Below are 27,907 nucleotides of genomic sequence, written 5' to 3'. Positions count from 1 at the left end.
TTATCAAAGATACTAGACGTCGTCCATCAGATCAGTCATCATTTAGTCTCAGCCACGCCTGAACCTGCCACCTGGACAGTCAGTCACAGCTGGACCGCATGACTGAACAGGTATCAGCATAGCCTGGACGAGAGAGACGCGAAGGAGGAAGGCGGAACGACAAGAGAAACTTGCACAGTAGTTGCGTTTTGTTGTTGTGAAAGTGTTGTCGCGCAGGACTTTGTGTTGCAGACACGGACGCTGAAAGTCACACCGAGCTTCACCTACAGAGCCTGACGCTGAAAAACCAGGTAGGATATTACTGCAGCTCTATAGAATAGCCTACCGCTACCCGCCCGGCCGATAACCAACATATAAATCCTGGTGAGATAATCGCATAAAGACAGAGTAGCCTTGTGTGATACACTCCGTGACTGTCATATATTATATGACAGTCACGGATGAATTTAAAGATAGTGTTTGCGCTTTCTGCCTTTGTAGTCCGTACATCTACATAAACTTTCAGATGTCAAATGTAAAGTGCTTACCACATGGCCACGGATGTTACAATTATGTACGGGCCCTCAGAAGTACCCGTATATTACGTATTGTTCAACAAAAAGCATTTAAATCTGATCGGTGGCCGTTTTCTCCATATGCTTTCAACTACGTGACCCTATCGGTTGGGAGGTGTATTGTACTCGTGATACATTATAACTCTATGAGAAAATGGCCATCGATTGGATTAAAATCCTTTTTATTGAACAATACGGAATATACGGTTACTTCTGAGGGCCCGTACATAATTGCAACATCCGTGGCCATGGGGTAAGCACTTTATATTTGAAATATTTTATGTAGATGTACCGGCGAGGAAGGGAGGAAGCGCAAACACCAGATTGAAGTTCATCCATGACGGTCTAATAAACTCGTAGTCAGATCTCGTTTTTCATTCTCTGTGTGGGATTAAAATACATTCGCACCTGCGCAAGTATTCATCTCAACTGCTGCGTGCATCCCTTTTCTTTGCTGCCTTTTTACTAGTTGAATATCGAATTGTTTTGTGAACAATTATTACATAGGTCTAAAAGAAGACAAACCTTTTCGTGTGATCTCTGGTGATACTTCCTATATACAAGCCTACCACCTTCTTTCCCCACACACGATTATTACATGTATTATGCGCTGAACTATTAAGGTACAGGGGTAATAAGTAAATAATTCACACATAAGCCGGTCTCATAACACGTGTTTTTTTGGACCCGGATATTCACTTGACTGCAATAGGCAATTAATGCTATATGCTTTCTTTCTTTTTAAAGGTGCACGACCTTGCATGTCTGTAAAACCAGATTTTCATATGATTAGGTCTACTCTCTAGAAGCTGACATGTAACTTGGTAGCACTTTGTCCAGAATGCAAACTGAACACGCCCTGATCTGTATCCCTCAGGATATAAACTTAGCATGCATGCATTCAACTACAAGTACTAGCATGTGGCTGTAACAAAAGCCATTAGTCATGAGTTTACCATATTTGGTCATGACTCATGGCTTTTATTTTGACAATATGTCTTTGTGATTAATTGGTTTATTTTTTTATCTGTACAAAGTTGGCCACATTAACAGTGGTGGAAAGTAACTAATTGCATGTACTGTTAATACATGTACTGTACTTAAGTACAAATATTATATATATTTAGGTATTTGTACTTTACTTGAGAATTTCCAATACTTTTACTTCTACTCCACTACATCTCAGAGGCACATATTGTACTTTTACTCCATTACTATTATTTGACCACTTTAGTTACTAGTTACTTTGTTGTTTTAGTTTACAAAACATACACACAAATTCAGCCCTTAAACTTTTATAAATAGCCGAACTACAAGCTCACACTGCATAATGACTAAGTACATTTTGATGCCAATACTTTTGTACTTTTAGTACATTTTAAGTACATTTTGAATTCCGGACTTTTACTTGTAACAGAGTATTATAGTATTGATACTTTTACTTAAGTCAAAGATCTGGGTACTTTTTCCACCACCGCAAATGAGCCACTCACCACTTGCAAGCATTATGAATAATATTGTGTCCCCCAAGTTCAGCCAAGAAACCAGATAAGACTTGAACATGCAAACTTGCCCAATTGATGAAATACGTCAAACTCTCTTCCTTAGATACACCATTTGTCATATATCCCTCATCAACCTTTTTTATGTATCACTCACCTACCCTAAAGGCTATATCTGACATTGTTTGCTAGAGCTAGACAGACTTTTAGGTCATCTCTGTTTCTGTATGAGAGGCCATGTCCAGGGGTTAAAGTGTTCAAGTTTCATTTGAAGTGTTTCACATTTAGTTTTTACTGTCACTTATGAATAGGCTACAGATCAAAAGTTCCCTGAGAGAGTGCATCTGAAAACTGAAATGGTGCAACAAATGACACGGTAGTATGTGCAAGGCGGCAGTAAGCAGCTGCTGTGCAACTTCCTGAGGAAGTTGGCCCATGGAAAGCCTGTTCGTGTTCACCAAACAAGCCACATTTGGTCGTGTGAATGACTGTCACAAGTTGAAACGTTAACTTGCGAGTTCTCGTTTAGGCTCTGAATCTTATCGTTGGGCCCAATCCAGCCTAACCTCAGACGTTCGTTCTCAGTCTCCTGCTGTATACAAACAGCATGTGTACTGTAATTTGTTGTATGTTAGCCCTACATGATAACCATCAGCATGACTAGTCCATGACTGGTCCCTGACCCCCCCCCCTCCTGAGTCTGAGCGCATAATGAACTTAGGAAGAGACTCCGATGACACTATGCACTTGCGCTTTATCCCTCTCTAAACAAACATACCCTCTCTCTCTCTCAGAACACACATTTTGTCTGCTACTGTTGCCCTCGGTCATTAGTGTTCCCTGTGACTGAGCAGGAAGACACTTTTGAACTTAGATTAACTTAATGTGGTGAACAACAGGGAGGCAGCCTTGGCAGTGGGCTGTTTATTAAGGAAGTGTCTGTCATTAAGGAAGTGTACATTTTATCTTTTGTAAGCAGAATGCTGTAAATGCAGATGTTTGTAAAGTGCACTTTTTTTTTTACCCCCCCCCCCCCCAAAAAAATTTTTTTTAGGCATGGCATTCATCATAAGCAAAAACGGTTCAATATTTGATTATTTTTAATGGGGTCAAGAAAAACAGTTAATGAGTCAATGGCATTTTGATTATTATTTTTAGTATGTAAAGACACCATGCATAAAGCATGGTGTCTTTACACATGGTGTCTTTCCGTAGGGTGTGGTCAGGGATAATTACATTTCTCTCTCTGCCCGAACTTGCTTCCAACATTCCTTCTAGTCTCTTTGACGGCACTCTGACTCTTGTGAAGGAATGAAGTCCCTTGTTGGTTTGTGTCAGCTTTTGTACCTGAAGCCGCAATGACATAACAGACAACTGGAAAGGCTTTGTTGTGACTCGAGTCCCACACTCCCATTAGCAGATAACTGAAAATGTAGCTCGATAGTCAAGGGCTGTGTTGTGAATTAGGTAGCAGAAGGATGGATGAGGGTTGGATAATGGTAAGCAAAGCAATGGAAGAAAGGGTCGGGAATTTGTGGAATTCCCTCTCTAATGAGTGGGTGAGGACGGAATGTAGGCCAGCTGTGGATGAAGGGATGGACAGGTGAAAAAGATGGAGAGATGTTGGGTACAGTGAGTGACTAAAAAGGTTTTTGAGAGCAAGGATGCTGCCATGTACCAGTTTCATATTTATATACATATATATTTTATACTATTTTCAATAAAACTACAATGCAGAAACCAGTCACTAGCTGAAAACGGCAACAAAATATTTTACAGTTCACAACTTCAGGGGTGTTGGACCTACTTAAAAAAGCACTATATATAAAACAATTAAAATAATATTAAATATTATATTGTTGAAAAGCAGGGTACATGAACATGACTGTCATGGATGATATGATTACTGAACCTTCTTATGGAGAAGAGTGAGCATGACATGTTTGTTTTTATGTTTTACACCCCTGCTTTATTTTTGCTGGTGACATGCTCCAGTATGAAGATTGTATACTAGACCGGAACCGTTTAGAAAAATCATACCTTAGGGAAATGAGAATTTCTCTCCAAACATGGTGTTTTTGTTAACGTGCTCTAACAAGTTCCTGCTTTAATGAGCTGGAGAGGAGGTTTACTGTAGGGTGAACAGAAATTACTTGATTTAGGGGTGATTCCTTAACTTTAATGATGTCTAAGTGAGAAGTTTTGCTTCTAATTAAAGTAATGGACATTGTGTAATACTCAGTGGACCCACATTTTCAAAATAAGTTACATACTGATGCAGGCTGTATATTTTGGTCATTTTACAGCCTTAATTTGGCAACCTACAGAAGAGCTTATATTTTATTAATCCAAACATGTATTGCTGAGATCTTTAGTCTCAACAGAACTGTATGTGTTCTCACCTCAACAGTGCATTATGTTCCTCAATATTCAAGTACTGTTTTCTGGCATGTGACGATTTGTCTGCTTAATCGGTGTCATCATGTGATCCATCCTTAAAACAGGACTTTCCTGAAGAAGGTCCTTTATTTCAAATGTATGTAATATCTTAGTCAAATACATTTTCAGCAGCATGGCTTAGGGCTAGAATAATCATGAACTGTTAAGTAACCTAACACAAGCCGAAGCCTAATTTTCTAACTTCATACAAATTGTGTGTATATAAAACAATTCAACAATCCCTTAAACTGTTTTACTTTTATACTGTCAAAGTTAGTTATTTCAACCCTCTTTAATTTATTCCCATTAATCCTTCAGAATGTTATTTAATACATTCCTAATGCTCACCCTACCTGCACGAAACATGGCAGGTTATCGCTCCTTTCAGTCTGTGTGAACAAAATAACTGAAAAATGGAAGGGTAGATTTTCATATAACTTGTGAAATGATCACTAGTCTGCCCCAAAGAGACTACTAACTTTTGGGTGGCAATGATCAAGGTCATAATTAAGGCCGACGTCAAATCACCTAACTTTCACATCTCAGGAACAGAGAGAGGCGTTGGATTCCTCATGGATATTGATGGGTTAGGATTTGCACCCCAGGTGTATTTCATTTCTTCTTGCACTCTGCCCATCTCATTGCCTCTGTCTACTTACTCTCTCCCTCTCCTGAAGACACAATGACTGAGGCAGACAAGTTCCTTTATGGGGACCGCGGCAAGATGAATAACCCTCTGGCCCAGGCTGACTGGTCCTCCAAGAAACTAGTATGGATCCCCTCGGAGAAGCTGGGCTTTGAGGCAGGCTCCGTCAAGGAGGAGCATGGCGAGGAGTGTCTGGTGGAGCTGGCTGACTCTGGCAAAAAGGTGAGGGAGACTAGTTTTTCTGTTTAGCTGTGAAGGATAAGAATTTAGAAATCTGTGTTCAATTTCTCCTTTTGAAAAGAAAAACGCATTAATCTGTTTAGTTTTAGGTATTTATATTAATGTGTAAACACGTAATGTTTATATAGTGTCAAACATTGTATGAACATTGGGTACATGAGTATTGTTAGTGATGACTGTGTAGAAGCAATAAGACATTATTTTACATTGTAAGAATAGACATCATTGACCATTTAGAAATGTGAGTGAGTACTGTTGAAATCCACTGGACACTTGCAATATTACAAAAACACAAGCTCTGAGCAGATAATGACTTAAGAGTCTGTTCAAGCCTTTTGACACATTTGTTTGTGTTAATCACAGGTGAAGGTGAACAAGGATGACATCCAGAAAATGAACCCACCCAAGTATAACAAGGCGGAGGACATGGCTGAACTTACCTGCCTGAACGAGGCCTCTGTGCTGCACAACCTCAAGGAGAGATACTACTCTGGACTCATCTATGTGAGTTTGTCTGACTGCTTTTGACATGATGAGATTAATGGGATAAATCCTTAGTAGAGTCACATGCATAAATGGGGGGGGGTGCACTTAACACCCAAATGCTCCAGTGGTGCAGCTCAGTGGCCAACGGTATAAGACAAGACTGTGGTTCAACTGGGAAGCTCTCAGGTGTGTGTAACTGTATCGTGTGAGTGTAAAGTAAAGTGTTGCCAAAAGGGTGAGCAAGCCTCCATGCTAAGTGAACCTACCTGGATAAATGGAGGTTTAAAAAAATTAAGTGTGCTAATAAGCAGAATCGTGCAGATGCACAATAACTGACACACCCCTTTCTGGCTCTTCTTGTGGCACATTAACTGAACCACCCCTTTCTGTCTCTTGTGGCACATTAACTGACACATCCCTTTCATCTCTCTGTGTGCGTGTGTGTGATTTCCTTGTGCGTGTGTTTGTGAGAACACACCCCACTGCATAAATATTGGTGCCAAGTCAGTTTTATTTATATAGCGACATATCACAACAAATGTCATCCCATAACACTTCACATATAGAGCAGGCCAAGATCATGGTCTTTAATTTGCAGTGACCCAACAATCCCATGAGGAAGCACTTGGCGGCAAGAAATAATTCTACTTTAGCAGCAAGAAACCTAAAACAGAACCTGGCTGTAGGTGGGAGGCCCTCTGCCATGACTAGTTGAAGTCGAATGTGAGTTATAGTCCATGGACACCCTCGATCCACATCTAGGGATCCACTCAGTCCATGGAAGTCTATGAGACAAGAAAGGAAAAAAATAAGGGCTGGACCAAGGCAATCCTAAGCCTGCCCTTATTTACAGTATAAGCTTTATCAAAAAGGAACTATTTTTAAACCTACTCTTAAATGTGACAGGGTGTCTGTATGCCTCCAGGACCAAAAATGGTTCAACAGGAGAGGAGCCTGATAGCTGAAGTATCTGCCTCCCATTCTACTTTTGGAGGTTCTAGCCTAGGAACAAATAAGCATGCATTCTGGGAGTGCAGTGCTCTAGTGGGGTAAAGGGGTACAAAGAACTTAAGACCTCACAGTGCCTGACCATTAAGGGATTTTAACTATATTCAGGACAGGGAGCCAGACAGCCAGTGCTGAGAAGCTAATAAGTTAACATTGTGGATCTGCTGGAGAGTCTTTAGAGTAGAGACTGGTTGGGGCACCCTGATGATAAGGAATTGCAATAATCCAGCTTGGAGATAACAACAAATATATGGACTAGGCTTTCTGCATCTTTTTGACACAGGATGTGCCTATTTTGCAATGTTCCCTAGGTGGAAAAAGTCATTGTAATCTGTTAGATTTTTACTGAATTCAAATGTCCTTTTATAATGTTTCCTTTGCTTAATATTTTATGTAGATTAAATTGCCTTGTTGTTAAAATGTGCTATATATCTAAACTTACCTTACCTTGGGATTTAAAAGACTTATCCTGATCAAATATAACTCCCAGATTCTTTGCTGTGGTGCTGGAGGCCAGGGTAATAACGTTCAGAGTAGTGATATCATTACATGATGCGTTTCCAATTTATTTACGGCCAAGCACAATAACTTCAGTTTTGACTGAGTTTAGTAACAGAAAATTGCAGGTCATCAATGTCCTTAAGATATGCTTGAAAGTTTGTTAACAATTGGTTTCTTCTGGCTTCATTGATGAATATATTTGCTATCATCTGCATAACAGTGAAAATGTACAGTATGGATGACTAAAGGATGCAAACATAAGGTGAACGCATAGAACCGTGTGGAAATCTTTACTTCTGCGCTCATGGCGTAATACTCATTCTTCCTGCTAACAACTATGTTGCTATCTTTGTATGCTTACTTAGACATACTCGGGTCTCTTCTGTGTGGTGATCAACCCATACAAGTACCTGCCCATCTACTCTGAGGACATCGTGGAGATGTACAAGGGCAAGAAGAGACATGAGATGCCCCCTCACATCTATGCCATCACAGACACCGCCTACAGAAGCATGATGCAAGGTACAATAATAGTTTTAGTAGCATTAAACGAGTCAGGCATGCATCACGTCTATTGAGCAAGGCAATGTTAATCATTGAACTGTATCAAGCTGATATGTTGGCACTGTATCAAGCTGATATGTTGGCTTATGAGACCCCCTTCTCTGCATCTCTTCTATTCCTTTACAGATCGTGAAGATCAGTCCATCCTTTGCACGTAGGTCACATTTCTCTATTCATATTTTGTGTTATAAAGTCAGTGTTTATGCTCATCTGGACTAGTCCGTTCTCAACTGCATCTGTTGGCAAGCTTTGTATTGTAATCTATCTTCACAATCCTTTTTCTGTACTGTATAGAAACATGCAAAGAAATGTGTTGGCTCAGTGTTTTGCAATCATGCTGCTGCTTCTGAATGCAATACCAGTTCTACACCAATACTTAAAACAGGGTTTGTCTATATGTCCTTGTAATGGCATACCAATCACAGCTCACACCGCTATGAGAATTATGTCATGTCTTTTGTAACTCACTGTAGCAGAGGACAGACATACACAATCGGATGACTGAACAGCATTCAAGTTATTGATTCAGTCATTAAGTTACTGTGAAGTTCAAGAACAAAGAACCAATTTTCATACCTAGTAACTTCCGTTGATGGCTAAAGATTGGACAGGGAGGCCACGCTGCTATAAGACTATTATTTTTGCTTTAGTTTGAGATGCGTTTCTTGGCCTTTCAGTACCAATTGATGCTAAAAAGCTGTTAGGGAATTGGTAGTATAATTAAATGTATGGAAACCCACAAGAATGATGCAGAATGAATGAAGCCCCTTTTCTCGCTACAAAATACATGTGCATAACACTTGTCTTGTTGACCTTGTCTTTGCCCTTCAGAGGAGAGTCGGGAGCTGGCAAGACGGAGAACACCAAGAAAGTCATCCAGTATCTTGCCCATGTTGCTTCCTCCTTCAAGTCTAAGAAAGATCAGGTCAGTAAAGCACAAATGCCATCCTTAACCTCGTTAAACAACTTTGAATCACATACCCTGCACTATAAAATCCCATGTTAATTGAATCTCAAACACTCAAGATTATGCAGTATGTTCATCCTCTCATGAAGCAGAGAAAAGCCCCAACAGGAGCACAACCCTCTTCTGTTTTCTCTCCTCTTACCTTCCCGTTATTCCAGGAGCAGCGGTTTAAATATTTGTCTCGTTAGACCAGATCATTTTAACCTGATTTTAGTGTTGTCTACCTGAAGTAGGCCATCATTGTGTAACCTCATTCAGTGCTGTCTACCTGAAAGTTGCTGAGTACCATATACCACACATTCCTCTTTCATGCCTGGACCTGCCTGTCTCACTTCTCCACACTGACCAGAAGTGAGACTAGACTGTGTAGTGCACGCACACACACAGATGTTGTTTTACTGTGAGTGTGCTGACGGCAAATATCGTTTTACAGGTACACCAACACTCTCAGTTGTAACAAGTGTTTTAAATGCTGTCTTTGTTTCATCCCATCTCTAGGGCAGTGCTGTATTGTCACATGTGAGTTCATCACTCTTGATGCCATACTGTGGTGTCTTGTCTGTTTCGCTCGAAGCACTACAATACTAACGCCAAATAAAAAACACATTTTGTCTGGGCTTGATATTCCCAAGCAATGAAGGCAGTACCTTATGCGTTTTTTTTTTCTCTTTTACTAACATGGTAAAGTTTTGAATTTTGGCCACAGTGTTAGTTAATTTTTAAAAGGACCGTTCTCCCTGAATGGGAAGGAGCTGGAATGTGTTCCAAAGAGAGAATGACACGCCTTCTCACAATGGCTGTCTCCCCTCTGGGTATTAAAATACCTTGTGACACACCAGAGCAGTTTAGGGGTAACTCTATCTTAGGTTTGTCAGAAACACTGAATTGGCCCTCGGTGTGTGTGTGCCTAGTTTAAGGCTGTATGTGGTCAGAGGATCCCACTCCACCCATGAGCTTTTGTTTCCTCCGATCCAGTCAGTCTTTGTTGTAAAACTAGTATCTACTGTACCTTGTGTGGGGTGTTGCAATGCACTCCTGCATCTCCTTGGGGAAGCTCTGCTAACTTGTATGTGCTTCGCTGAGTTCTTGTGTGCCTGCATGGGCAAGGATGGTCTGACTTGGGTTTGTTCTTGACTGGGCTTGTTTTGCAATTTGTGTTTGGTGTTGGAATGTGCAAGATTAACATTTTGTTGGTCTGTGTGTGTGGGGCTGATGTGAAGGGGAAATGATAACGTTGCTATGCTTTTAAACTGTGCAGTGATAAAGCAGAGCCTTTGTAAGTCCAATATGTCCTGAATGCGCTCTGGTGTGTGTGTGTGTGTGTGTGTGTGGCTGAGCTACAACTGAATAGAAGTGATTGCATTATGCATCAAGGACTTATTAATTGATTTTTATGACTGTTCTCTTCCAGGGGGAACTGGAGAAACAACTGCTGCAGGCTAACCCTATTCTGGAGGCCTTTGGCAATGCAAAGACGGTCAAGAATGATAACTCCTCCCGATTTGTAAGAACTGCTATAAATCTATTATACAGCCAATTCAAAATGTGATTCTAGTTCTGCTGCTTCAACATTTTTCTGTATGAAATGTTTCTCTTGTAGGGAAAATTCATCAGGATCAACTTCGATGTCAATGGATACATTGTTGGAGCTAACATTGAAACTTGTATCCTTTTCAAATATTGTAATATTTTGACCGAGTGACTTCAGCCCTACTCAACATTGTACTGTTGTGTGGCTGCTTTTGCTCTGAAAATGGTCTGTCCTTGACGAGCGTACACTCAGATCTGCTGGAGAAGTCCAGAGCCATCAGGCAGGCTAAAGAAGAGAGGGCCTTCCATGTCTTCTACTACATGATGAGTGGATGTGGGGACAAGATGCGCTGTAAGTGCCACGGATTTTCTTTTTTTTACAGATCATGAATCGCTATCATACTGAAACTGAATAAATTGGACATTGCTGAGTTGCGAGGATTGTGCTGTTGTTGCGTGACATAATAGAGTGAGACCTGTGCAGTCTGGAGGCAAGGCATTTCTACTAGGCCTGTTCTACTGGGCCTGGGCAGCCATGAGAAATGGAGCTTCCTGTTTCCCAAGTCAGTCACAACATGATTGTTTTGAAAGCTGTCTCGTGGTGCACTGGACTGGTAGCTGACCGGATAGTGCATGAACCATATAATGGCAAAGTCCCCACTCTAATTCCAGCAGGAGACCTGTGTTGCACATGTCTCCCACTCTCTGCTCCGTTTCCTGTCTCTACTGTCCTATCTACAGTACAGCACATCTAAACAGGAAAAGGTAATCTATATTTTCAATCAGTAACATACTCCTCTTCCTAATTTCTCTCTGTGTAGCCGAGTTGTGCCTTGAGGACTACAGCAAGTACCGCTTCCTATCCAATGGGAACGTCACCATCGCCGGTCAGCAGGACAAGGACCTGTTCAATGAAACCATGGATGCCTTCAAGATCATGAGCATCCCTGAGGAGGAAAGACTAGGTAGATATACTGTACCTCCACTGACCGTCTGGCATTGCTTTTATGGCCAATATTTAAATGGAAAGAGAAAAGCAGTAGTTCATAATTGCATATCTTGTGCTGTGGCTCTAATGGCAAAACAACCAGGTTCTGGTATAAAACAACATGGTGTCACTGTTCAGAGTGTTTGGTTTCTGAGCTTAACCAGTGTTGAAATTCACCATTCGTAGGGGATGGTACCCTGGACCTGGGTATCGCATGCTTGCCAGACAATAAATTGGATTAATTTTACAAGCGTTTCTGAGGATAACGCAGGGGGCGTTCCCCATATGTGAGACAGCAAAACAAATATTTGAAAGGGAACAAAGGGAGCCATTGTAACAGTTTAATTGTTTGTCTGTCAGGCCTGCTGAAGGTAGTGTCGGCTGTTCTGCATCTTGGAAATATGAGCTTCAAGAAGGAACGTCACTCCGATCAGGCGTCCATGCCTGATGACACGGGTACACACAATACGTTACTATACTGGTGATATTATCATCACATCCTCTTTACACACCCACTCTGCCTTGTTAGATGTTCCTCATTCTTCTGTTTTCTAAATTTGAACAAGCTTCTTTTATGTTTCTCCACAGCTGCCCAGAAAGTGTGCCATCTGCTGGGTATGAATGTGACCGACTTCACACGGGCAATCTTATCCCCCAGAATCAAGGTGGGTATGGGAAGGTGCGATTGATTAGCTTGCCAGCTAATGATCCAAGTTCATTGGGGTTTTATTTGGTCACATACTGTGCATATATGTACTGTATGTGACATGCATGCACATAATTGCATAATTCACTTATATACCAAGCTCATTGTGCCCCATTTATGTTTGTGCCCCCCCCCCCCAGATCTCTTGTCATATCCTGGCAGTGGGGACCATATTAGAAATGATTGCTGTTGTAATCTGATTTACTTTGATCTGATTGATTTGATGTTCATTTATAAACCCAAAATGAACCAAAATGAATCTGTCAGATTGTGTAAACCTAATATTAATGTGCAGTTATGCTGCATTCACACTGGCAGATACAAAGCTACACAGCATATTTGTAGCTTTGTATCTGAAGTTGAAACCAGCTCAACTTTTTTACACATGTCTGATGTATCTTCATGTCGCTGGCTTCCATTGAAAATGAATAGTAGCCTGCATCTTTGTTGTTGCCAGTGTGAACGCAGCATTAGAGATTTGATTGACACATGAGCCCCTCATTTCACATCATGTAGGTGGGCAGGGACTATGTGCAGAAAGCCCAGACCCAGGAGCAGGCAGAGTTTGCTGTGGAGGCCCTGGCCAAAGCCTCCTATGAAAGGATGTTCCGCTGGCTGGTCATGAGGATCAACAAAGCCCTGGACAAGACCAAGAGACAGGGGGCTTCCTTTATTGGCATCCTTGACATTGCTGGGTTCGAGATCTTTGAGGTAAGGGACCTGCCCCTCCACCATTGTAAGCGGACGTGCGCGTAGCTTTGTCATTATAGACCTGACTCATCGTTAATATTTGATTGATTCTAGAAGGATAAACTTGGATCATAAGTCTAAACATCAATATGGAAGCAGTGTCAGTAATTCTGACAATGTGACTAAATATGTTTTTGGCGTTATTTTATACTTTATTTTTGATCAGTCAGTGTAGAAAGACAGGGCAGATGGAGAAGACATGTGAGGTTCTCAATGAAACCACCCATCGTGATGCGTGGTCCGTTTTCGTTAGGACCACCTTTTTAGTCTGCCATTCTAGTGTGTCAAACTTCCAAAACGTCAATTGTGCTGCTGATAAACTTAAGCGTTGCCACCCTCAGAATGTTGCACTCATTCACTTTTTGGAAAAACATTAAGTAGCCGCTCTCTTTGACCTTTGTGACTATTTGCTATGTAATGGTATTATAAGCTATGTAATGGTATTATAATCTTATGTTAAATTCTAATGGTATTATAATCTTATGTTAAATTCTAGACAAATGACAGCTGACAAATTCATCTCTCTGACCATGTCTCTCACCATCTCTCTCTTTCATGTTTGCAGCTGAACTCCTTTGAGCAACTGTGCATTAACTACACCAATGAGAAGCTGCAGCAGCTCTTCAACCACACCATGTTCATCCTGGAACAGGAGGAGTACCAGAGGGAGGGCATCGAGTGGAGCTTCATCGACTTCGGCCTCGACCTGCAGCCCTGCATCGACCTCATAGAGAAGCATGTAAGATGTCTTCCACAAATGTGATTAATCCTCGTACAGTACTTGAGTAAAATGTCGTCATTCCACCCTCCCTCCAGCTTGGAATGAAGAATGCTACAATGAGTGTTTTCATTGCGTTATCTTCCTTTTGGTCTCTCTGATAATGGAGCTGGGTAGCTGCCAGTGACTAATGACTGATTCAAACGAGTTGAAGCACGCATGATCTATTAGTCAGACTGTGTTTTATAAAAAGTTGATTTCTGCTGACGGACTAGTCATTCCATGTGCTTTGTTCTTCCTCGCTCTTCAGTCTGGTCCTCCAGGTATCTTGGCTCTGCTGGATGAAGAGTGCTGGTTCCCCAAGGCCACAGACAGGAGCTTTGTGGACAAGGTGGTTCAGGAGCAGGGTTCAAACTCCAAGTTCCAAAAGCCCAAGAAACTCAAGGATGATGCTGATTTCTGCATTATGCACTACGCTGGAAAGGTCATTATATGCATTTAGGAAACATAAAAAAAAGATGACTTGTATCAGATCAATTAACTTTACTTTGTAGATTATTATATTGTATTTATTGCTGTCCTCTTGTGCAGGTGGACTACAAGGCTGATGAGTGGCTGATGAAAAACATGGATCCTTTGAATGAGTGTGTGGCCACTTTGCTCAACCAGTCTACAGACAAATTTATTGCTGATCTGTGGAGAGATGGTAAGTGGAGCGCACTTATGAAATCAAATTAAACTCAAAATATTGGAGAAAAAAAGAGTGCAGCATGCCTTGATCACAATTGAATGTTCAACAAAGCTGTGCAATACATTGGCTTCAAAATATTCTGCATTTAATAATTAGCCAAATGCCTAAAAAAATTGTCCAATTGCCACAAACACTGCTTGATGAGTTGCATGTGTTTTGTCTATAATGTTTTAGTAGGTTGCCTTCAAAATAATGATTCAGACAATCACACTGATGTACAAGAGTCTAACCTTTTTGTGTTGAGTGACCACAGGTTTACAGAAGTTATAAGTGCTGTCAGTACAACTAAATGAGTAAATGTTGTAGTGTGAGGCCCCCTTGTGTTGTGCCAACAAACCTGCAGTCAAGATGGTGGTCAATTCAAGCTGTTTGACATAATAATTCAACTACTTAAGGTTGCAATCATGACTTATTCATAATGAATAAAACAATTTTAACCAATCCATCTGGTAGAGTATCCTAACTTACTATTCAAGTGGTGGCGGGTGTGCAGATATGGCCATATATGGATGGACTGGACATGCCTAACGCCAATTGGCATATGACATGCCCATATAGGGACTAGACTGGGATGACACAGCCCAAATATGGATATGCCAAATATCGCTGCAAATCTGTACATGCATTGTCCATATGTGGAGATAAATGCGCATGGAGATCCTGCTGTTGGCACAAATCGACATTGTTAGGCAATGGTTTTATGCCTTACGGTCATTTATTTTTCCATGCCCATACATGGAGATCCCCTTTGTCAGCACAAATGTGAGCTTAGGCTCATGTGTTGCACGGCAACAAGTTGTGAGCTTGTAGATCTGCCATGTTTTCTGTTTTTGGAAAGATTTGAATAAAAAAAGAAAACTACAACATTTAACACACCTATAACTCAATGCCCAAAATGGGATGCCAAGTTGAAAGTATTTAATTGAGAGAATATCGTTGAGGCTGCACTCTGATTCTTGCTTGTCGTCTCTCCCTCTCTGCACAGTGGACCGTATCGTTGGCCTGGACAAGGTAGCGGGAATGTCAGACTCGATGCACGGTGCCTTCAAGACCCGCAAGGGCATGTTCCGTACTGTTGGCCAACTGTACAAAGAGCAGCTGGGTAACCTCATGTCCACACTCAGGAACACTAACCCCAACTTTGTCCGCTGCATCATCCCCAACCACGAGAAGAAGGTAAGGATGCTTTGCAAGTGCAAAATAACACACAAACAATGTTGCAACAACATTAATGCATATTTAAATGCAGCTACCCGTTAGTGTGATGACCCCATAATTAGAATGTCTTCAAATCTGTCTGGAGTTCTGTTGCATGTCAATCACCTCCCCTGTCTATTTTTGCTTTATTTAAAAAGGAAAGTGCATAAAAAACAACACCCTTAGAACAGTACTGTATAGCAATTTTGGATTACTGGACTATATTCAATGGTTAGTTGCAACGTTATATTAAATGTGTGGAATTGCCCTCTGAACACTTGTCTCCCTCAGGCTGGTAAACTGGAGCCCCACCTGGTCCTGGACCAGCTGAGGTGTAATGGCGTTCTAGAGGGGATCCGCATCTGCAGACAGGGGTTCCCCAACCGCATAGTCTTCCAGGAGTTCAGACAGAGGTAATGTGGTTTGTCTAAATGATTTCTTTTTTTCTTTTAAATTTCCATTCACCCTTAAATAAGTGAACACCTGTAAATGAGAGTGATTAGCATCCCAACCTGTATGAAGATTTATGGATTTTTCCCCCCCTTGATTACCCTAAATTCACTATTTAAGGAGTAGGAGCTGCTGAAGTAAATATGTTTGTCCTCTATTTCAGGTACGAAATCCTCACCCCCAATTCCATTCCCAAAGGTTTCATGGATGGCAAGCAGGCCTGTGTACTTATGGTAAGTCAGAAAAAAATCACCGCCCATACCAAAGTAAAAAAAAAAAGTGTGTGTGTGTATACACACATACACACCTTCCCCTTTTCCCAGACTTCAGATTTCTCCACAGTAAGACACACTATTTTCTCTTCTGTCTGTTGTAGGTCAAAGCCCTGGAGCTGGACCCCAATCTGTTCCGCATTGGTCAGAGTAAAGTGTTCTTCAGAGCTGGTGTTCTGGCCCATCTGGAGGAAGAGAGGGACGTGAAGATCACTGACGTCATCATTAGCTTCCAGGCCTGGTGCAGAGGATACGTTGCCCGCAAGTATGGAGGATTCATATAGTTGGTCCATATAATCATCATAACCAGGGCAGGAATTTCATGAAGCCCATGGCCACCTTTGCCCCTCAAAAACATTGCACCCGAGGCCACAGTGGCCTTGATGCCCTGCCCACAGTGCCCCAGCTGATTGTACTATTTTCTCCTCTACCCCCTTTTTGTCAATATATTTTCTTAGACGCCAGTGTCTTTTTTTTTATTCTGAATTCTTAACTCCCCGCTCCCATCCTCAAAAGAGTCCAGTGACTCTGATCAGGCTTGGGCTGAGCGTGTATGAAGTTTTGACACAGTTTCTATACATACCAATACATTTTGTGAAATTAACAAAAAATATAACTGGCATCATGGTTTTTACAATTATTTTTTATTATGGCAAATATAAATGCAGTATTTTGTTTTTCTCAGGGCCTTTGCCAAGAGGCAGCAGCAGCTGACGGCAATGAGGGTGATCCAGAGAAACTGTGCCGCCTACCTCAAACTCAGGAACTGGCAGTGGTGGAGGCTCTTCACCAAGGTACAGATGGACACACATATGCTCTGTTATGGCTCTTGAACCTGCCATTGTGAAGCTCTGTGATTTTTGCCTTGTTTACGTTTTCTATTATAATCAGAGACAGTACATAAGCTCAGACAATAATATGTATTGGCTGTGGTCCTTGAACGTGTTTCTTCCAGGTGAAGCCGCTCCTGCAGGTCACCAGGCAGGAGGAGGACATGCTTGCCAAAGAAGAGGAGCTGATGAAGATCAAGGATAGACAAGTTCAAGCTGAACAGCTCGTCAAGGAGTATGAGTCCAAGCAGCAGCAGGTCTGGTTTAGTCTCATAATAAAGAGCGGTTTAATAATGATCTAATGTAGTGTAGGTTCCCAACTGACCAAAGGTCATTGTACCAAAATAAAGGGCTTTACTCGTTTAAGTGTATCCGACATGATGCAGCTCTGTGATTATCCATTCACTCTCAATTTGATCCATCCTTCTTGCCAGATGAACTCTGAGAAGCTGGCCCTCCAGGAGCAACTCCAGGCAGAGACGGAGCTTTGTGCGGAGGCAGAGGAGATGAGAGCCCGTCTGGCTACCCGGAAAACGGAGCTGGAGGACATCCTGCATGACCTGGAGTCTCGTGTGGAAGAAGAGGAAGAGAGAGTCACCCAGTTGCAGACGGAGAGGAAGAAGATGCAGACGAACATCACGGTTAGTTGGATCTATGAGAAACGTTGGAGTATGTCCCTAATTAAACTAAGTCATTAACAGCGTGGTGATTTTCTTTTGCACCTTGGACTGAAGAATGCGTTTTGGGCTGAAGCTTGTAACTTGAATGAGTCCTAAAGATGGAAATGTAGATCCCTCACCAATTCCTTTCAAGAATTCTGAGATCATTAAGACTATTTTGTAGCTAAATATGACTCTCTCTTTCTCCATTCAGGACTTGGAGCAGCAGTTGGATGAAGAGGAAGGAGCTAGACAAAAGCTTCAGCTGGAGAAGGTCACCATGGATGCCAAGATGAAGAAGATAGAGGAGGATGTGATGGTCCTGGATGACCAGAACAACAAGCTCAACAAGGTCAGTAGAACAGCTCTCTGTTCACTTAACATAGCAGTCATTAGCATTTGGGAATGTTAAGATACTGTATGTAACTCACCCAAGATATTCCAAACTGTGATGTTTTGTTACTTTTGTAAGGATGGGGGTAAACTCATATTTAGCATTGGCAAATATGTTTTATTGGCTTGTGTGATTTAAGACTATGGTAGCATGACCTTTTCCCTTTTGTGTGCTCAGGAAAAGAAACAGCTGGAGGAGAGGATCTCCGAGTTCACCTCCAACTTGACCGAGGAGGAGGAGAAGTCAAAGAGCTTGCAAAAACTCAAGAATAAACATGAAGCCATGATTACTGATATAGAGGGTTGGTATTTGTTCTACTTAGTTTTTTTCTTCTCACTTTTACCCTGTGTAAAGCATTTTTCCCTTTCATTTGTCCCACATCCTTTGGGCAAAAGAAAAGACACTGCTGAAGTGCATTTGACCCTGTGTTCTATACCCTCTTCTATTTACTTCCTCTTTCAATACCCAAATAAAAAGGGAAAGGTGCAAGGGAAACTGACATAATCCTGGTCCTCTTCCCTGTACTTTTATCTCACTCAGAACGTCTAAGAAAAGAAGAAAAGCAGCGTCAAGAGTTGGAGAAGAACCGTCGTAAGCTGGAGGGAGATTCCTCCGAGCTCCTGGACCAGATGGCTGACCTGCAGGCCCAGATTGCTGAGCTCAAAGCCCAGCTGGCCAAGAAGGAAGAGGAGCTGCTTGCTGCATTGGCCAGGTCAGGACCCATGCACAGATGTTCTAAAGGACAGTTTCTGAAGTTGGAAAAATAAAGGGCGCTCTAGGATGAGTTTTCAAAGCGGGGTTAACGTTTTAATATAATGCATGGACAAATACAAGTAAACTTGTTGGCTGATATGTTTGTACATATCTGGGTGAACCTTTATAGTGTTGGGTGGATCAGATGTTCTGCATCCAGCACACTTACAGGTGAAGCACTATATAAAGTCTGACGTTAATATGGATGAAGTGTGTGACAAGTTGTGCTTCTACTTTTCAAATGTGATGTGTCAATATCGTCTTTCTTCCATTATTTTCGCCATGAACTTATACCTCTATCTCCTCTCACCCTTTATCATCTCCCAGGACTGAGGAAGAAGCAGCAGCCAAAAACACTGCCCAGAAGAATATCAGGGAGCTGGAGGCCCAAATCTCTGAACTCCAGGAGGATCTCGAGCTAGAAAGACAGGCCCGCTCCAAGGCAGAGAAACATCGCAGGGACCTTGGAGAGGAACTGGAGGCCCTCAAAACTGAGCTGGAAGATACTCTGGACTCCACTGCAGCACAACAGGAGCTTAGGTAAGCGAAGCTTCTTGGGAAGCGAGTAAAGTTAACCAGTGAGTTAGATTCTGCATGAGAGCAGGGGATGTTGGACTCAATTAAGCAACTTCATAATGAGTCTTAGTCTTGCATCTGCCCTTTTACTTTTTATGAAGGCCAGCCAACAACATTTCCAATTGAAGACATCAAGGATATTTTCTTTTCTCATTCAATCACTCATTCCTCTCCTCCAGGAGCAAGCGTGAGACGGAGGTGGCCCACCTTAAGAAGAACCAGGAGGAAGAGGCCAAGGTCCATGAACAGCAGATGGCTGACATGAGACACAAACACAACCAGGCTTTTGATGAGCTTAATGAACAGCTGGAGCAAGCCAAGAGGGTACGAAACATGAAACACGAATTTAGGTTTTGGAGAAGCAGTCAAACTTTTCATATTTTTTTTCAGGATCATTACGTGCATTTAATATCCGTTCCAAACTAATACCTGACAAATGCAATCAATCTGCATTTGTGTACCCAACAGAACAAAGTGTCAGTGGAGAAGAACAAACAGGCACTGGAGAGTGAATGGAATGAGCTTCAGATCGAGTTGAAGACTCTGACCGCGGGGAAGGCAGATTCGGAGCACCGCAGGAAGAAGGCCGAGGCTCAGTTAACAGAGCTGCAGGTCAAACATGGAGAGGGCGAGCGTCAGAAAAATGAGCTGGCTGACAAAGTGTCAAAGATGCAGGTACAGTATGCATGGGCTTGCGCTCTGGTGTTTGGCACAGGATGGCTCTTGACACGTTCTTGTAGTTGTATTGACTCAATATGTTCTGTCTTCTGTTCGTGTGAAGTCGGAGTTGGAAAATGTGAACAGCCTCCTGAGTGAATCTGAGGGCAAGAGCATTAAAGCGAACAAGGACTTCTCTTCTGCAGAGTCTCAGCTCCAGGATGCACAGGTATACAATCACAGCATATGCACATACAGACGCATCCACTGCACACGGGCAAATCCTTTATTTGACTTGTCATTTAACATCCACAACATGCACACGCTCGTGTTCCTGACACAACCAGTTTCTCTTCCTCGTTCCAGGAGCTGCTCCAGGAGGAGACCCGCCAGAAGCTCTCCCTCTCCACCCGCCTGAGGCAGATGGAAGATGAGCAGAACAACCTGAGGGAGATGCTGGAGGAAGAGGAAGAGAGCAAAAAGAACGTAGAGAAGCAAGTCTACACTCTCCAATCCCAGGTCGGTAAACTGAGCCAGTCTCGCCAGTTATCACGTAAGATATTTTCCATGGAGAATTCCTCAAAACTAGTTCATAATGGTTCCTTTTTCTTTATGTTTAAATGTGTTATTTCATAGTGTGATTAGAGGTTAATTTCATATGAACTAATTGTGGCTGTTCGTTACCTATTTTTCAAAGTGACACTTTGACTGTCAAGCTTTGCCCATAACTACTTAATATCTTTCACTTTTCTTTTGATCTTGGAGGCAATAGTGTTCTGTCATATAGCCTCACTTTAAAAAAAATATATATTTTCCCCAATTCTACCTCTAACCTTTCCTCACCAGCTGGCGGAGATGAAGAAGAAGGTGGAGCAGGAGGTATCGTCCCTGGAAGGAGCAGAGGAGAGCCGCAAGCGTGTCCAGCGGGAGCTGGACGGTGTTAGTCAGCAGCTGGAAGAGAAGGGTGCAGCATATGACAAGCTGGACAAGACCAAGACCCGCTTACAGCAGGAACTGGACGACCTCGTGTTGGACCAGGATCACCTCAGGCAGATCGTATCCAACCTGGAGAAGAAGCAGCGGAAGTTTGACCAGGTATAAATGATCATTTTTGTAGGCCTGGAAGATTCTTCCGCCATGGGTACCTGTGGCAGATTTTCGGTGGAAGTTTTGCATTTGATTATGGATAGATTAGGATAATGAGCTCTGCAGTTGGATAATGTCGACATTTAAAAAAAAAAAAGTTTCTTCAAACGATACACCATTTATATAAACAAAAGCTTCAAACCAACAGTTGAGAGAGAAACGGGTGTTGTAGATTGAAATGTGAGGCTCAGATGAACCACAGACATAAAGCTGACTTATCGAATTTCTGCCATGAGATTTCCACTAGGTGTCAGATATTCCAACTCGCTGTTTCAGAAAGTTAATCCAGGTGTATTGTTCATACTCTAGCTAGGAAATCATTTAAAAGTGGGATGATACAGACCTGTTATCCCTTTATTCAGTACAACTAAATGTGGACTCTACATACTGTACGCTCTCCCCTCTTAAACTTAACCTTCCGGTTGTCTCCTTATCTAGATGCTGGCTGAGGAGAAGATCATTTCCACCCAGTATGCAGAGGAGCGTGACCGGGCTGAAGCTGAGGCCAGGGAGAAGGAAACGCGTGCGCTCACACTGGCCCGTGAGTTGGAAACCATGACGGACGTGAAAACTGAGCTGGACCGCACAAACAAGATGCTCAAGGCTGAAATGGACGACCTGGTCTCCTCTAAGGATGATGTTGGCAAGAGTGTAAGCAGTAATTTCATCCATGTATTGCTAATGGCCAACAGTCAAAAAGAAAATGATGAGAGTGGTATTTCTATATGTTTTACACGCTTATGTGTTTGAGAAAACATGTTTCCATCCTGCAGGGTAGAGATGAGATTTACCGTCTAGAGCATGAGGAAAGCCCTTAAACATAAGCATAAAAGAGAAAGCCGCCATTGAAGACCATAACATTCCAAACTAACCGTTGATCACTGAAAGTTGTGAATATCACAATGAATACCCATATGTATCCTACAAAATGTATATATGGGGGGAATCGTTAAATGAATCATTTACCCTATGCCTAATACTTTAAGTTCTTACTTTAAAGGTATATTAAACATATTGCACTGATCTTTTCCCTGCCACAGGTCCATGAGCTGGAGAGGGCAAAGCGCGGCATGGATCAGCAACTGGAAGAGATGAGGGTCCAGCTTGAAGAGCTAGAAGATGAGCTGCAGACGACTGAGGACGCCAAGCTGCGTCTGGAGGTCAACATGCAGGCCATGAAGGCTCAGTTCGACAGGGACCTGCTGGCCAGAGATGAACAGGGAGAGGAGAGGAGGAAACAGCTGGTCAAACAGGTACACATCATCCCAAAATGTCTGACACACAACGTCATTTTCCACTTTTTCCTACAGACCTTCTCTAGGTTTCACTATGGTCATAGCTTGAAAGATGTGCTCCCTTTTACACTCAAAGAGGTGTTCTAGTGAACAACTACACCGAAGAGATTGACTTGAGGATGATTGACTTGTTAATAACAGAAATGCCCTTGCCTGTCTCCTCCAGGTACGTGAGATGGAGTTGGAGCTGGAGGATGAACGCAGGCAGCGCTCTCAGGCTTTCTCCCTCAAGAAGAAGCTGGAGGCGGACCTTGCCGAGCTGGAGGCCCATATAGACTCTGCCAACAAGGGCCGCGATGAGGCCCTCAAGCAGCTGAAGAGACTTCAGGTAAAATAACACCATCCAGTGTGCAAACTTGACTATTAGAAAGCCAATGGACGGTTCATGTGTAACTCCAGTACCTCCCTCTCTGCAGGCTCAGATGAAAGAGCAGATGAGAGAGCTGGAGGAATTGCGCATTTCCAGAGACGAGGCCCTCAACGAGGCCAAGGACAACGAGAGGAAGGTCAAGGCCATGGAGGCTGATGCCATGCAGCTCCAGGAGGTACATGAAATAAATATACGTACAGTATATCGTATCTTGACATCCTTCATGTCCACATTCAAGTGTAAAGACGTCATCTTATACTGCTGTCCTTAAGCCTGTTTTTTGACCCAAAGCCTGATTTCTGCTTAGGAGACTATGTTGTACACGTTTTTCAGTTAAATACATTATTTTTATTGGAGATGCTGCTTCACATGCTGCTTCACACGTCACTTTGCCACCGAAACGTGAGGGTCTGTCGAAACCTAGCCTCGATCTCCAGGCTTTTATTGTTTAGTTTTGCTAAAAAATAAAAGCCTGGACCAGCGCATCGGTGTACCCGGTATCACCCTGGGCAAGACCTGCGATGTTGGTTGTCTAGGAAGTTGACAACCGGAAATGGTTGAATTTGGCGGAAGTACCGCCCAAGGAAATGACGTTGATGCTTTACAAATCTGTTAACATTCTCCGTGAATGAAACGAGTGTTATTGGTCAAAAAATATCGTTTCCGGGGGAAACGGAAATCTGTCCACTCAGGACTTCCTAGACACTCGCTGCTTTAGGTCGTGACCAGGCTCTTCTTTTCGCAGATAAGTGAGGCTGGGACCGAGGTTAACCCGGTATAGGAAGTGTTTCATTTCCCCAACCAACCAGAGTGCAGTGGGCGTCGCTCGTAATGTTGTGTTGATGGGGCGGGGGCTGACGGACAGATCGGTGAACCAATGGGATCAGGCGCATTCTCTCCGCGCTGATTTTAAACCCGCCCCTCTATACACGAAAGCAGGAAGGCTAGTGCAGCCTAGTAGAAACCAAGAATAACTATAAAGACGTTGTTGGCAGCATCCACAGACATTGAAGAACGGTAACGGATGTTCTGTATGTGTTGAATGTGACGCCCTGTAAATTTAGATGGATTTTGATTGGCTGTCGGTGTTTCTACCATTCATCAAATTGTTGATATTGTTCTCCATTGTCATCCGCTTGAGTTGCAATCATTTTTTAAAAACATGTATAGTTATATTTATGGCTCTTGGTGTGGAGTAGACGGCCCTTAGGTTCTATGTTCCCCGCTTACAACCCTAAGGTAAGCGGGCACATGGAACATGGGGATGACCCCCTCTTAACCACGTTCAACATGGTGCCCCTATTTTTGGCATTTAAAGTTTTTTTTTTTGTTTTTTGCACAAACAAAGTGGACTATTTTCGCACAATACCATCTTACAATGAAATGTAAAATGGGCAGTAGCCTTTGAATTCTAACATTTCCTCTACTTCCTCTAGGACCTGGCATCTGCGGAGAGAGTTAAGAGACAGGCTCAGATGGAGAGAGACGAGCTGCAGGATGAAATTAACAATTCCAACACCAAGAAGTAAGAAACACAGCTAACCCAATATTCCTCCATGTTAAAATCAATGTACTTGGATTTTTTTTTTCACGTACAAATGAATGTCCATGCATCATTCCTCTTCTTTTCACCAGTGCCCAGATGGCAGATGAGAAGAGGAGACTTGAGGCTCGTATCGCCCAGCTAGAGGAAGAGCTAGAGGAAGAGCAGCTTAACACCGAAATGGTCAATGACCGTCTAAAGAGAACCACTCTGCAGGTAAGATAATTAAATCAAGTAGAATTGAATTGCGGTTAAATGACAGGGTTTCATAATGCATTGAATCGTTTAAAACGGTTAATTAGTGCGGTGTAAATCTCTGACTTCACAATGATTTGACTATGGTTATTTTGTAGACCGACCAGCTGACCACAGAGGTGGCTGCAGAGCGCAGCACAACGCAGCGACTGGAAGGGGTTCGCTCTCAGCTGGAGCGGCAGAACAAGGAGATGAAACAGAAGCTGCTGGAGATGGAAGGAACCGTCAAGTCCAAATACAAAGCCTCTATTGCTGCCTTGGAGGCTAAGCTGGCTCAGATGGAAGAGCAGTTGGATATCGAATCTAAGTAAGTGCAAGGACATTTAGGTGCACCGTGACTATTTTGTGTTCATCGCACTGGTTCTGAATACCAGTTAATCAAACGGATGTCTCTGCTTATACATTGTGTGTGATGACTATTTGTTTTCTCTAGAACGTAATCTTTCAATCAGGAGTGTGTATCAACCCAGTAAATCAGGAGTTGTATCAACCCAGTAACTAGGTGAACATGTAGGATATTTTGAAAGAAGCAACCAAGGTCAAATGTTATGGTCATTGTTACTATAGTTGATTATAGTAACATATGAAGTATTATATGGTGCTCTTGTTCCTTTTTGGCATTGTATTGCCTCTGCACTGTTTCCTTACACTTTGTCCTTCTGTCAGGGAGCGTCAACAGGCCTCCAGACTGGTCAGGCGCACCGACAAGAAGCTGAAGGAGGTACTGCTGCAGGTGGACGACGAGAGACGCAACACTGAGCAATACAAAGACCAGGTACAACTCTGCACTGACTCTTCTTGGACATGGAATGTAATGCACATACAGTAGCTTTAAGTTGGATTGTCTTTAGCAAATTAGATCAAGTACTGCAGATGTGAAAAGGGAGAGGCAGAAGGATGGCATTGCATGATCTGGATTTAAAGAGTTATGAAACAACGCTTCCAGCTTATCCCCGCCTACTTAACCACATTTGTGGTGGGTGTCAGGTGCTGTATGAGGTGGCACAGAGATGGATATCAGATGTGTGTAGGTAGTGACGCTTGTGACAAACTCTCTCTGGCAAGTGTAGACGCACCAGCTGGGTGGAGCTGCACTCAATTTACCAGTAACTAAACCACAGCTAAGATGGTCAAATGCTGACGGAGCAAAAGCTCCACCATGTTTTAGTTGTAATTGGAATTTTTACATTTCAGTTCAGTCAAATGTCCTTATGGCTGTTGACTGTTGTGTTTGCGTAGTTATTTATTGATTGTGTTGTGTAGTTATTGATTGGTTTTGTTTAATTGACTAGTTAGTTTTTCTAGTTATTGTTTGGTTGTGTTTGCCTAGTGATTGACTTGCTTGCCTAGTGATTGACTTGTTGTTTGCCTAGTGATTGTGTTTGTTGCCTAGTTATTGATTAGTTGTGTTGGCTAGTTATGGATTGGTTATGTTTCCTTATGGATTGGTTGCATTGGTTAGTTGTTGATTGGTTGCGTTGTCTTATCAGGCGGACAAGCTGAACTCCCGTATGCGCCAGCTGAAGCGTCAGCTGGAGGAGGCTGAGGAGGAGGTGACACGAGCCAACGCCTACCGCAGGAAGCTGCAGAGAGAGCTGGATGATGCCACCGAGTCAACGGATGCCATGAACCGAGAAGTCAACAGCCTGAAAACCAAGCTCAGGTAAGGCTAGTCTGGCAATATTGTTCATTTTGTATGTCAGTAAGCAGACTAACTTGGGTTCATATAGGTTTGGTATTTGTAGTGCCGCACCCCCCCCTCCCACCATCCAGTTATTACTCTGGCCCAGGGCGCAGCCCGAAGAAAGGGAGAGAAGTTTTTTTTTTTTTAAACTTAGGAGAAAACTAGGCTGGGACAACAAGAAACTCAGTCACACAGTCAGTCACAATAGGAGGGAGTAGAAATTAGACACACACAACCCACAAAACAAGTGAACTTAGGACTCTTCTACAGTGAAAAGGTGGGTCTGTAAAGTCCCCTTAATTTGCCTTGCATTCAATTAAGACTAGAACAGGCAACACGATTAATTGAACTATCTCTGGTGATGAGGGTTAATGAAAAGAACCACAATTGAATAAAGCTCTTTAGTCTTATTGTTTCATCCTTTTGGCAGATGTTTACAAATGTTTATGCATTCTGCTTTTTTTTGTCAATAACTATGTCAAGCAATCAAAATGGCACCGTGGATATTTTACTGTTTTGGTGTCAAATCTGCTGTTGAACACGCTGACCTCTGCTTAACCACTTGACTTGTGTTTTTGAAGACGTTCGGACATGCCGTTCAGCAGCCCTCGTCGTCTCCTCACTCGATCTGGACTGGACAGTGACGAGGACACGGACATGCAGAGTGAAGCTTCTGAGCCCGCGCCTGAGTGAATGGGTGCAAACAGACATGTGCAGCACTGGAAATACAGTTGATCACTGGGGCAAAAAAAAGTTTAACATTGGACGAATATTTAAAAAGGGCTTTATCCTATTCAAACCTATAGCCTTAATATGTTCAATATTGCATTTATCTGTGTATTAGGCCAATAATTGAATGTACTCTTTCCAAATGCTATTTTTCTACTCTTTTCTAAAATATTCAGGTCGTCTTGTGCTACAAGACATCACAATCCAGCCTTTTGTGTTAGCGCTTGAAGTTAAAATGCTGAATTTCATGAATACGTCTTGCACACAATTTTGGGTGTTTTGATGTAGTCATGTAATGCTGTTCCAGATACAAATCTATGCATTATGCCACAGTTTGGTTTCATTTTACTATACCTTACAGCCAAAGTTGCACGTGCCAAGACACAGGATTAAAAGGATATTAGTTCTTCTGTAGGGTATGGTAGATGGGAATATCATCCTGTCTGCCAAATACTATAGATTTTGGGGGACATGTAGTTGAGTACTCTGTAAGTACACATTAAATCTTGGTGGTGGATTATGTTCTGTGAAGCACACTGCGCCCATTTACTGCTTTACACTGAGTTGGCTACTTTCTGCACATTTGTGGTCTTCTGTATGAATTGGATCCCACTTATGTTCAAACGAGGCTGAGAATGACACCCTCACTCACATGTTGTCTGAGAAATGACACCCAAATATGTCACTGTCCCACGGTTACATTGTATTTTATCAGAAGTTATTGTGCAATAAAATGGCAAAAATATA

General features: G+C 42.4%; 1 protein-coding gene across 2 annotated transcripts; it reads left to right on the top strand.

The window, feature by feature from the left end:
- Window positions 1-27,907, top strand: LOC311059959 (myosin-9-like). 2 transcript variants are annotated; one of them, XM_084078083.1, is made up of 43 exons: window positions 1-290; window positions 5,173-5,363; window positions 5,745-5,885; window positions 7,742-7,898; window positions 8,067-8,094; window positions 8,772-8,865; window positions 9,406-9,426; window positions 10,319-10,411; window positions 10,508-10,571; window positions 10,691-10,789; window positions 11,259-11,402; window positions 11,786-11,881; window positions 12,014-12,090; window positions 12,648-12,842; window positions 13,447-13,620; window positions 13,910-14,083; window positions 14,191-14,305; window positions 15,336-15,526; window positions 15,839-15,960; window positions 16,161-16,230; window positions 16,374-16,534; window positions 16,955-17,063; window positions 17,225-17,356; window positions 17,534-17,740; window positions 17,973-18,110; window positions 18,330-18,453; window positions 18,693-18,864; window positions 19,233-19,445; window positions 19,661-19,805; window positions 19,950-20,156; window positions 20,263-20,367; window positions 20,505-20,657; window positions 20,985-21,233; window positions 21,723-21,935; window positions 22,325-22,537; window positions 22,746-22,907; window positions 22,996-23,124; window positions 24,386-24,474; window positions 24,585-24,708; window positions 24,846-25,054; window positions 25,414-25,522; window positions 26,238-26,410; window positions 27,013-27,907. In XM_084078083.1, the coding sequence occupies exons 2-43, from the start codon at window positions 5,178-5,180 to the stop codon at window positions 27,122-27,124; spliced, it is 5,889 nt and encodes a 1,962-aa protein (XP_083934209.1). In that variant the 5' UTR covers window positions 1-290; window positions 5,173-5,177; the 3' UTR covers window positions 27,125-27,907. The 2 variants fall into 2 exon arrangements, with proteins under 2 accessions (XP_083934209.1, XP_083934210.1); XM_084078084.1 differs by having other exon boundaries at window positions 8,772-8,866; window positions 9,410-9,426.

The sequence above is a fragment of the Gymnoscopelus microlampas genome (genome assembly GCF_963454915.1).
Source record: "Gymnoscopelus microlampas genome assembly, chromosome: 2".
Lineage (NCBI taxonomy): Eukaryota > Metazoa > Chordata > Actinopteri > Myctophiformes > Myctophidae > Gymnoscopelus > Gymnoscopelus microlampas.
This window is presented reverse-complemented; position numbering and strand designations above follow the sequence as displayed.